The 12,145-nt window shown below is 42.1% G+C and overlaps 1 protein-coding gene across 25 annotated transcripts in view; it reads left to right on the top strand.

Moving 5' to 3' along the window:
* Positions 1 to 12,145, top strand: part of PCDH15 (protocadherin related 15) — a 528,749-nt gene that overhangs the window by 476,819 nt on the left and 39,785 nt on the right. For all 25 annotated transcript variants that reach the window (XM_085554985.1, XM_085554984.1, XM_085554986.1 and 22 more), the window contains one exon: positions 9,703 to 9,918. In XM_085554985.1, the coding sequence (XP_085411111.1) occupies positions 9,703 to 9,918 (216 nt within the window). The remainder of the gene's footprint in view (positions 1 to 9,702; positions 9,919 to 12,145) is intronic.

Raw genomic sequence — 12,145 nt, 5'->3', positions numbered from 1 at the left:
TGTGTGATTCAATGACAAGGGAAGTGCAGATGCCCAAACTAAAGGAGCTGAGGTAGAACTGCAGTTAGGGTGATCTGCGTTCACGTAGGGATAATACTTCTGTTAGTATCTTTTTTCCCCCACACGTTTTGCTAGCTGTTCATGACAGAAGTCTTCCTGACTTTGCTCATAGGCAGAATAGAACACATTGTAAGACAAAGGTTGTTTCTAGTGGATGGCAGCAAAGACAACTGTATGTTTTATTGAAGTAAAATTAGAAACAGTTAAGAAGTGCTTGTAGGAGAAAACTACGTTGTAATTTAGTGTTCTGGCTCAAGTGTCTGCAGCAGTCAGTGCTAGCTGGCTTTCTTTCTGTCCTCTAAATTAGAAAGTAATTGCTCTATTATTTAAATACAATGACCATTCCAATTAGAATGCTAAGCAGTATTAATTAAATGAATGTCTGTTCTTGAGTTCAGGTGAATAGAATTGAACGAGTAGTTTTCCAAGTTGAAATTTTAAGAAAATCGGTAAAGTACAGTAGAAACTTCTCAAATTTTCATTCTAAATGGGAAACTAAAGCTCCTAGGAAATACTGCATCTCCAAAAGAGTGGTCGGGAGTTGGAATGGGCTGCCCAGGGATGTGGTCCTTTTCCTCCTGATCTGATATGTTTATGTGTTTGATACCAACTCCTGCTTATCGCCATCTAGCAGCCCCGATTTTATATCCCTTTGTGTGAATCTCCATGCTCTGAATAACCCAAGCGAGTTCCTGCTTCTGTGGATGGGACTGTCGTAGGTCAGAGCATTGTTTTTACCAGGACTACTGTTGTGCTGCCAGCCTGTAGAGGCACTTGTCAAGGTTTGGCTCTCACTGAGGTGGGATGCTTGAAAAATTGTACAAGGGAGGGAATAAATCAGAGCCTGTAAGGCAGAGGGGTATATTAAAAGAGAAAGGAGTACAGCCCAATCCTATTGTGAGAGAATGGGAAGGAAAAATAAGTCTTGATCAGAGGCTGAGCTATGAATCCATTTTCTGCTGTCACATAGAAAAAGTATGCAACTCATGTTAACTGTGGCATATTTCTTATCGCTGTTTCCTTAACTGTGCAACTTTTATGTGCTGTGAAGGTCATGGAAAGAACATGTTTAATTCCCAATGCCCAAGCACTTAGATTTAGCTTCTTGTATCAAGTGATAAAAAAGGGCAGAGGGCTTCTCTTGAGGGAGCTGGCTTGACCCAGTATAAGTGAGCGACCATTTGGCACTCTGTGTGATTGCCTTCATGTAGCACAATTTTCTTCTCTAGAAGAGTGGCGATGACTGAGAGCAAGTTGCTTATGGAGGTGATGGAGTCACCATCCCTCGAGGTGTTCAAAAAACGTGTAGTTGTGGCACTGAGGTCCGTGGTTTAGCAGCATGATGGTCTTAGTTGTCTTTTCCAACCTTAATGACTGCAATATTCTGTGTTACCTTTGTGCTGAAGCATCTTTGTGTTGGTAGGCGATCAGAAGGGGTGATCTCTGACCTTAAAGCCACATGTCTTCCTTAGGTTTCTAACTCCTCTCCTCCATGTGCTGGGAGTAATGAACACTGCAGATTCTTTTCCCTTTATGGCTTTAACCATATGGTAGATATTCTCACCTGGGCCGGGAACATCAGTGTCAATCTAAGGTCTCCCTTGAATGACAAAAAGGGATGCATGTTCCCCAGAGAATATCGCACTGTGCTGCAGCAGGATGTGAGGCTGAAAGATTTAAATGAGAATGGAAACAAGCCTTATTTTGTCCTAAAGAAAGCAATCCTCTCACACACCTATTTTCATCACAAATGTAGCAAACGACACAATGGATTTCTTTTCTTTCTTACAAAAAGAAGACAAGAAGCAGCAGTTGTATCAGTTACTGCTGAGAAAGGTGCACAGGAAAATATGTGCAGTTAATGAATGATATGGAATGTAACAGAAGAATGTTAAGTATTGTTATCCTACAACCAACCCTCTTTTTGTTGTTTAAAAGCTGATCTCAAGCTCTGAGAAGAGATGGTGACAAACAAGAATTAATTATGTCTATCAGCTAGTAAAGCGTTTTGGTCCCTGCAAGATATTTCTTCCTTCCACTTCTGCTGTAGATCTTGTTAAATATTTGTACCTGAGAATGAGCGGCAGAAAGGCTGCCAGTTTTGAAGCCTATTGCTGGCTTTGCTCCTTGTAGAAAATGTAGTCTGAATCTACCTTCATACAGTTTAAAACCATTTCCCCTCATCCTCTTGCTACCTACCCTTGTAAAAAGCCCCTCTCCAGCTTTCCTGTAGGCCCCTTTAGGCGCTAACCTTGTCTTCAGGTCATGATTAGATGGGCAGTTAAGGGAGGCTGCTGGCAGTTCGAGTGTTTTCAGTTCTGGCTTCATAAAGTGCAATGTTGAGCTGAGCATCAGAGGGCAAGAGGGCAGGTCACACTAACAGGGTTGCACTAGTAGCAAGCTCAGCCTGACAGAGCTGAAACAGCTTGCCAGGTAAGCGGCTCTTAGAGCCAGCAGAGAGCTTCTGTGACGCATTACTGTCAGCCAGCAGCTCCTGCCTGCCAAGCAGTTGGAGCAGGTTGGTTTCAATTGGTGATTCGTGGTGGAACTGCCCTGGAATCAGCAGAGGCACTGGTTAATGGCAGGAACTGAAGAGGCTGGTAATTAGATATTGAGATGGCTCCTGCAGCTAGATGTGATTTACAGGGTATTCCTGCGTCTGTTTGCCAGTACTGTAATTGAATTAGTTACGCATAACCATCACAATGGCAAGCAGTTGCCAACAGTGGCTTAGTGGCATCTTAAGCAAGGATAATTTTCCTCCTTTTTCAAATACAAGGTAAAAGATAAAAAAGATGAGCAGAGAGAAATTACCTAGAACATACTGAATTGTACTTTGTTGCCACTACAGCTATTAAGGAGGTTCAGGATAGGATTAACAGCTGTCTTGGTGCTCCAGTCCTTAACTCCAGGTAATCCCCACCCCAGCAAGGCCTGCAGCAGCCTCTTCTAGCAGTTGTCCAGGCAAGGATATGTAGGGAAGTGCCCCTAGTGTTCTTCCCACCCACATACCTTCATTTTTCAGATGAAACCAGAGGTGTGTGCAGAGCAGTTTCTGCTTAAGTTTTGTCCTGGGCCTCAGTTTCCTGCTTCCACTCTGCCGTACTGCCTTGTATGGGCATTTAACAAATGATTCCCAGCTAACCTCTCTGTCTTTGTACAGTGTCACTGGCTCATTTTTGAGGAGTGCAATTTATATGAAACCACGGCGACCAGTTTTATTACCCTGCGCAAAGCCTACGGCATTCAAATCCTAAAAATGCAATTAATTCCTCTTTAGGAGTCCTTAACAATTACAATAGCCATTCATTTTTAATTCAGCTGTTTATGTTAAATCACTGAAAGCTAATTTTTATTGTAAACATGCCGCTGCTTAACATTTGTACGTCATTCAATCATTCCCTATCCTGTGGTTTATGCAAAATTTCTCCCTTCCCATCAAAGCACAGTTCTTTCCCTCCTAAAAGATACTGTATTAAGCAGCCCAGTCTGGACACTGATGAGACCACACAGAACCCAGCAAGTAACTCTGGGAGTAAGAAAAAACCTAGGATAGGCCACACACACACCGGAAGAAGAATAACCATAAGGAGAGATGAGAACAAATACAGAGTACGTGATGTTACACACAAATTGAATTTAGAGACAAATAGGCCAATAAAGCATCGGATAAACACTTCTCTCATCATGAAAACAGTTACATATGTGACTAAAGCAAGTGGTATGGATTGTTTCTCCCAGCTTTGTAAGGTGCAGCAGTTTTGCTGGCAGCAGTAATCACTTCCCTTAATATATTCATTTGACAATAAAATCCTTTTAGAGTAGGATAATGTCTTGTGTTGCTCTAGATTTTCGGAAAGATTATATAGATAGTTTAAAGAGGAAGTTTGATCTCAGAAAAAAAAAGCATCAGAAAGTCACTTCTAGGTAGAATTAATTTGGTTAGTGATCCACCATAGTACTCCAATTACTCTACATGAATATGATTTGTTTTTAATGTCAGTGTCTTCTGAAAGCTGATGAGTGCTGATGTCTCTAAGAAAAAAGAAAGAATATGTTCAAATGGCACTTTCTAAGCAAGACTCTTTTCTTTGCATCTTAAAGACCTTGTTTTTATTGCTAATAGCTCAGCAGGAAATGTGGAACTGCGTTAAATACCATTTCTCTTGTAATGATAGCTGTGGCTGATTATTGCCTCTCAAGTGTTCAGGCAGCTTCACGCAGCTGCCTTTGCCTCCTCCTTTTCCCCAGAGCCTGACAAGGATGCTGTACATGTGGGTGAGATCTGGAGTCATGGTTTATGTTCTGACGTGGGACCAAAGGGTTTAAGCAAAAAACCTTTGATCCTCTACCGTGACACTCTGTGAATTTCTGGAGGATCTTGTGACCTGGCCCGTGGCATCTCCAGATAATCCTAAAAACAAGATTCCCACGTGAACGGCCTAATTCTAATTTGCTCAAAAAAATGCCTACTGACTGTTGCCTTTCTTGTGCTTTAAGCCTGAGAGGTTCCAGGCTGCTCCTGCTTTGCCACTGGTGTTTTCATCTAACTTTCTCCTCTGATTGAGTACCAGACAGAGACTGCCTTTAGTCACAAACACCGTGTTTCCAGTCTGCTTTAGGAAAATAAAAATAAAAATAAAAATAAAACCCATACAGTCTTCAGGGAGATCACTAGCAGGAGTTTGCTTTTCACCTTAATGATGTGTCGTTAGCATTTCCTTTTGAAGCTTTTTTATTTTTCAGGGTTAATCTCTCTAGTTCTGTTTCTTGAGGTACGTTTCAGTGAGCACATATCAGAGATCATCAATCTGATAAAGTCAGCAAAGGTGGCTGTTTATGTTTCTCCTAAGTTATTCCTGAGTTTACGGGGTATTTTTGTACCGATGGTGCTTGCAGAAAAGGAAGCTTGCCAAAATAAATGCCAGTGAATCAAAGTGTCTGGAAGCAGCTGACGTGAGTTTTACAGAAATGGCTCCCATATAAAGCCAGCAGAGAAGTGTGATGCTGACAGGAGCTGGTGAAGTCTGAAATGCAGTTATATCCAGAAGGAACCCTGCTTTTGTACTGACTGTCTCATATTTTCACATCAAACCTATTCTGTTTGTGCACCCCTCCTGATGTAGCTCATTTCCTTGTCAGAATATTCAGCACATGCAGCAGCAAAGCTATATTACACTGCATTTATTTTGTCCCAGTTGGTGCATGGGGCGACAGAAATTTAGCCATATTCTTTGAAAGCAAGTTTTAACCATTGCATACAATTTGTATCAAAGCAATTGATAAATGAATGTGTTGTTGCAGATAGAATTAGCCTTGGGCTTACTTTGTTGCCCAAACACATTTATCCATTTTGGAACTCCAGTTATTTTCTCTTGCTGTTCATGACTTCTTCTTTGGTATTTCCTTTTTCCTTTGATGACAGAGGTGGGGTCTCTGGGCTGAGGCCAATGGGATGAAATTCAACAAGACTAAGTGCCAGGTTCTGCACTTTGGCCACAGTAATCCCAGACAACACCGCAGGCTTGGGGCAGGGTGGTAGGAAGATTCTGAAGGGGAAACAGATCTGGGGGTACTGGTCAGTGCTTGGCTGAACATGAGCCAGCAGTGTGCCCAGGTGGCCAAAAGGGCCAATGGCATCCTGGCTTCTATCACAAACAGTGCAGCCATTGCTAGTTGCAATCTTTTATTAGTTAAAATGTGATTATGGATCAGAATAAACTGAACGGAGAGAAGATAATTGGTAGGAGTAATACTCTACTTTGAAGCATGTTTGCAGACACAGCAGAACATGCACATCTGCTGTAACATCTGGCCTCTGGCAGAGATCTGCCTCCGCTGATTAGGATAATATTACAGTAACTTAAATCACACAGGTAGTTTCCTGCAAAGAACATCCCTAGATAATATGTTGGCTTACCAAACGTTTTACTGTGAAAGCACTCCTGTTGGCAGGGTTTGTTCCATCTGAAAAAGTCTCTGTGTTCACTCAGTCAGCACATGCAGCAATTTTGTGTAGGAGTCAGGTTGTACAGATCAGTCTTTCCTCAAATTAGATTGCTTTTTATTTTTGGGGGGTCCATATTGGACTGTAAAGTGCTGGAATATCCAAGCTGCTTTAGATGGGGTACAGGGAAGAATTCGCTCTATACTGCCATGCTGTTTCCAAAGGAGAGGAGAAGAGGTTGTGCTGATCCTAAATTGACATGAGATTGACCAAGCCAAGGGAATGCTGATAAATAAACACCCCTCATGACTTTTTAAATTGAAATATCAGAAGATTTCAGCCCGAGGGTGCTAACAGGGCATGTAAAATGAATAGGCCTGGGCTGTTGTGTTTTCTCCTTTCCGGTTTAGTACTACTGAGCAGATGGCAAATTCAACTGTTAGCAATCAGCTGCTGGCATTTAAAATAGCTTTCAGAGCAAGACAACTTTTGCTGGTAGGAATTCACAGATCGTTTAATATTTTCAGTTCGGAAGCGACATCTGCTATTGTACTGGTTTTGAGGCATTTTTGTTTTGTGATTTCAAGACTGTTAAGCCAGTAATGTTGTCATAGCTATTAGTGTTTCTCTCTTTTATTTCTTCACCATTGTGCCCATTCTCAGTTACCTGCCTCTCACTTTTTGAAGCTTGTGGGCCTCAGCCTGACTTTGCTACAGAGATCTTTGGAAATTCAGGTTCTTGCATCTCCCAGCATACCCTCCCCAGACTTCTCCTCCTTAGCAGCCCTCATCCCACGGCACTTCTCACTTAGAGTTTTCAGCTCATATATTTTCATCTCTTGCCTTCCAGACACACAGACTGACTTGGTTTTGGCAATTATATCCAAATCATAGAACTGTACAGTCATTAAGCTTGAAAAAGACCTCTAAGATCACCTAGTCCAACCATCCATCTGCCATCAATACCAAGCCCTGCAAGTTTCCACACTTGAACTAAAAGGACTTGTCCTTCTCACTTCTTTCAAGGTGAAGAACAACCAAAACCGAGTGCCTTTCTGCTTCCTCTCTGTTATAAGGCGAGAGACCAGAATTCGATGTGTAAAAACACTTTTTTTTTTTTTTTTGTTGGAAGCAAAGCAGCTGTGCCCATCATCCCATTGGTGTTGTAAGCAGTGGAATGACAGAGTAGAACTGCCAGTGACCTTCAGCTAAATACCCTCAGCGGTAGATCCCAGGGCAGTGTATTCCAGCTGATACCTGGCTGCATAACATGCTTTTGTGGGGGAGTTGAGAGCAGCCTCACAGCTGCTCCTTCACCTCTGTGGAGAGTAAGATAAAGGCTGGAGGCAGCACAGGGTGATGCTGGCCAAGCTCCATTGCTGCAAACATGCCTGTGCTCAGCTGCAGGAGCACAGGGTTTGGCATGGTGACTCCTGAGATGATACATATTTATCAGTTCTCAACCGCAGCAGAATTTGGGAGACATCTGTATTTCCTGCACATAACAGAAGGAAGATATACTGCTATGATATTAAGATTAAGTATTGCTCTTTCTCTTCTTTGACAGTCATAACGCAACTCTTGAGGTATCGTATATCTCTTCCTAATGAAGTGTCAAAAATATTTACCTTCAGGACAAATTACAAGAATAGCAAACATCCTTACTCCGTATTAAAGGAGGTTGGTACGTGGATGTCAGCAGCTCACAAGCTCTCTCTGGTGGTCCCGCACAGCTGAGCAGCTCTCAGAGTCATCGTTAGGTTTGATCTAAGTAGAAAAAGTGGCTTAAAGAATAAATAAATAAATAAAGGGAGAAATGAAAACAGCAAAGTTAGAATATTTGAAATTGGAATCTGATGGTTTTTCCAAGTTCCTCAGGCAGTTCTGCACCTGCTTTGCTCATCTGCATGTAGATGGCTTCTGCGTTGGAAATAGGCAGGATTTTAATGATGCTGAGGCTGTTTCTCTGGAGTGCCGCTAAGTTCTCCTGACTTCGGAAGATGAGCCTGCAGCCTTTCTGCCAGCCTTGGGAGGGCTGCGCTGCAGGATTCAAACCGCCACATGTTTAAAGGTTGGAAATGTCTGTATTGTAGGAGGTCGCATTCACTGCGCTCAGCGGTGTTTCTTCCAAGCAATTGCATCAGTGTCGTGACCTTTGTTCGGAAAGAATGACTGACTTTGTTTCCGTGCCTGTCATACTGATACCTTAATTTAGGTCCAAATTTGTTTGTCCTTGGTAGCACAAGAGTGAAATATTGAAGATGAAATTGATTTCTGTTGTTACTGAAACAAACAATTAGAAGTCATATCCTTCTATTGAGGTAGAATTGGCTATTATGAAAAAAAGAAAAAGAAGCTCTCGGCTCATTGCTCAACTGCAGCAATTTAATGCAATCATTTTAGCACCAAAATTGGCTTGTTATTGGAAGGGCACAGTGCCCACCCTGCAGGGCACCTCTGGGAAGCAAAGAGGTGGTTGTTTTAAAAAGCTGGCTGTTCTGTGTCCCCATAAAGATATTTGCGAGGATGGTTTTTGTCTCTTGGACAGCACACATGAGGAATTCTGCATGGATTGTACCAAGTGTTATTTATGTGTATTCAGGTTCCCTGGCTGCTACAGTCAGAGACTTTGTGATCTTACCCTTAAATGTGTGAGGGTTGTAAAGGTCACTGCCACTGTGGGAGTCCTTGCATTGGGTAGTTCTATGCCACGTTGGCATGCTCATTGCTTCCAACAAAAAGAGGCCTGGTAAAATAGCTTATCTGTATGTTACTCTGTCTGTTCTGTGGCATTTGAGAGCAGCCAGAGTGGAAAGTGCAGACAGCTTTTGGCACCTGGGCCACTGGTACCCCTTTGGAACAGCTGTGTCATGGAAGCGGTACACTGTGCTGTAGGGACCTGCATCTTCACTGGCAACCCCTGAAAACTAGCCAGAAATAAAGATAAAATAGGAGTCGGTAACAATTCACACCTTACAGATTTTGTTCACTGAAGGTGAGAAAACAATTAATGATGATTAATGGCCATCTATGTAAGGCGTAATGACCTTGCACAGGTGATGCTTTTCAGACAGAGGGTGTCATATCATGGTATCACAGTAAACAAGCTCTTAACGCTGACATAAATCCTGACTGGATTTTGACTGTTTTTCTTTTTCAGTCCTGAGGAATTATGCGTTATACAGAATGACGTGCACCTTTCTTGATGGTGAGGATGTTTTCTCTCCAATGCTCACTGAGGCTGCAGACTTAAAATGCTGTGCCAGTGCTGTGATAAGAGCCTCTAATTTATGTTGAAGCATTCTAGCTGCTGAGGCTGTGCCCAGCCTAGCACGTAGGCAATAAGCTGCTGTCACCCTGACTTCTTTCTAGATGAGGCACACGTTCCAAGGGTCCTTAGAAACACTTTTATCTAGATACAGGTACTGTCGCAAACCTGGAAAGTCCTCTTGTTTTAACAGTTTGGTGCTAAAGTAAGAGAAAGAAATTGCTGGGAAAGCAAAACTGTGTGCGGCAGAGTTAAATGAACCATTTACAGTAACAGCAATATCTGCTCTCTGGAATCTGATGTTTTAAACATCAGTGGGAAAGATTTGCTGGACCAATGTGCAACTTTACTTAAAGGGCAATGTTAATGATTCTGTGTGAATACTTATTTTATTTGCCTGTGCTTGTTTTTATTTTTTCCCTATTAGGCTGATGATAAAGACACTGGGAATTACAGTGCCATGCAGTACAGGCTCATCATTCCTCCAATCAAGGATGGTAAAGAAGGTTTTGTGATTGAAGCTTACACAGGGCTAATAAAAACTGCTATGCTGTTCAAAAATATGAGAAGATCCTATTTCAAGTTTCAGGTCATTGCGACTGACGATTATGGAAAAGGACTGAGCAGCAAAGCTGACGTACTTGTAAGTATGAGCCGGGCGTTATCGTGTTAGAATGATTAGCGAGGAAATCTGAACACTACGGAAAGCTTAATTCTAAGCATACCTACAGGAAGGCCATAAAGAGTGTACGTGATCTTTACAAGTCACGGAAATAAAGCTGTTTTTTACACCAGGAGCCTTTATGCCTATCTGAAATACATTCACCTTTCAGGATGGAGGTACTGATCTCCGTTACCACAGCAGACATAATGTTGGGTATTTTATATGTTCAGTGTGCAATTCTTAACGATTCAGTTTAAACTCTAGTTGTTTCTGTTAAGTGTGGATTAAGTTATGTTCTGGGTGTTCTGGACCCTGATGGCAGAAAGTAAAGGGATTGTGCATTCCAAATGTAAGGTAGATCAAATACTCAACTGTGTACAGACCTGCTCTATCCATTCTCTAAGGCAGCAAGGTGCCAGTCCGCTCCCATTCAGAAGCAGAAGCTAGTATGTCTTAAGAGCCCAATGAATAAACCAAGTAAAAGCTCACTAACTTGGTCTGTGTTTTTTGTTAAGGTCACTACAGAGCTTCTGTGTCACAGTTAGATGTGTGTCTGGGATGCAGTGCAGGCACAGAGCTGAACAAACAGGCTCTGAGAGCTATTGCTCATGTCTGTAAGAGAGAGGCAAGAAATAACTTTGGGCTAAAACTATATTTGAAGCTTTCAGGGAAAGTGACAGTTCAAAACTGGCATCAGCTTTAGGCCCTGATTTCTTTTTTTGTGCTTAGTAAAGGACACTGACTTAGTCCAGTCACAGGAGCCATCAGAGCTTCATTTCTTCGAAGCCCGTATAACATGATGGATTGGATTAATATTAGCATAATGTTGTAGAGATGAAGTACATTATCTATTTCATGGGAACGCTGTCAAATGATACAGATGATAACCATAATACTTTGTGTATTGAGTTATGCAGTAATAGAGCAGATAAACATAATGTATGATGTCTTCATGCTAGGCGTCTCAAAATGGCAGGGCATTCTCATGCAATGAGTGTGAGAAAACTAGATTCAAATATGGCCAGAAAGTAATGACATTAAAATTAGGAAGTGACTTTTGTCTCATTAATATATAGATAATGTATTTAAGGCTTTCTTAGTGAAGGATGGGCAGTCTGGCACAGTGTTCTTGAGCAATTACAGACTGACACTATTCTAACATGAAAGTTTAGGTTTTCACTGAATATGATATCCATACACAAAGATCCCTTCTAACCAGACTAAACTATTCTGGTATTCATAGTTTCATAGGATTTGTCCCACTGCCAAGAGACCCTCGTGTCAGTGTCAGGAGTTCAGGCTGGAAGGTATTTCTGCTTTCCAGTACAAGTTAAAGGAGTGCCTGTTGATGAGGGAAATGAAATGGATTGCTTACATGCAAAAAAGCTAAGATGTGTGGGAAGAAGTTAGGATTGCACCGAGAACATTATAGGAAGAAAAGCAAAGAGGCAGCTCAGCAAAGAATGGGGCAGAGCCAGTTATTCTCCAGAATCTGGTTCAGGACAGTGCCTCCATATGCTGGCACTGCTCTGTGAGCAGCACAAACCATCAAATCCACTGAAAGAATGTCTTCATGTTATAGGGGCTGCTCCAGATAGAGGCTACTATCTGTTCTGCCAGATAAGACTGGCAAAGTAGCTAAAGTCAGACGTCTCAGTCTACAGTTTGGGTCCACATGACAGAGTTTTCCTTTATAGCTTCAAGATGAAAGGAAGAAATGGAAAATTACACTTCATAATGAGTTTGTTGCAAGTAAGCACTTTGAGTCAGTAAAGTTGGACTGTGAATATTTACTGCGGTATCATCTTTAATCAAAGGATTGTTAGGATTCATAGGGTGTCACAGGACTCCTTTTACATTCCGGGCTCAGCATCCCAGAAGTCAGGTGGTGCCCCAGTGCTTAATGCCTTAAAAGAAAAGTGGGAAGGTGCCTAATGAGTTAAACAGGTGATCAAAGGGAGAACACTTATGGGCTTCATGCCTTCCCAGCCTCTGCCACAAACATCCAGTTTGCTCTGCTACTATCTGAATGTGTTCTGAGATGTGCCTGCTTCTTCAGATACTCATAGACAGGAGGTGTCTGAACAAGCTGACTACCATCCCGTGTGCATTAAGCTGGTGCCTGCTGTTTAGCATCGCAGGACCAGGTTTTTAGCTTGGATTATGGAACAACAAAAGCTTTCCAAGGAGCGGTGGTTTGCATGGT

Source organism: Coturnix japonica, chromosome 8 (assembly GCF_054131305.1).
Source record: "Coturnix japonica strain WE chromosome 8, WE-NBRP24, whole genome shotgun sequence".
Classification (NCBI taxonomy): domain Eukaryota; kingdom Metazoa; phylum Chordata; class Aves; order Galliformes; family Phasianidae; genus Coturnix; species Coturnix japonica.
Note: the sequence above shows the minus strand (reverse complement) of the source record. Positions and strands in the feature narration are given on the sequence as shown.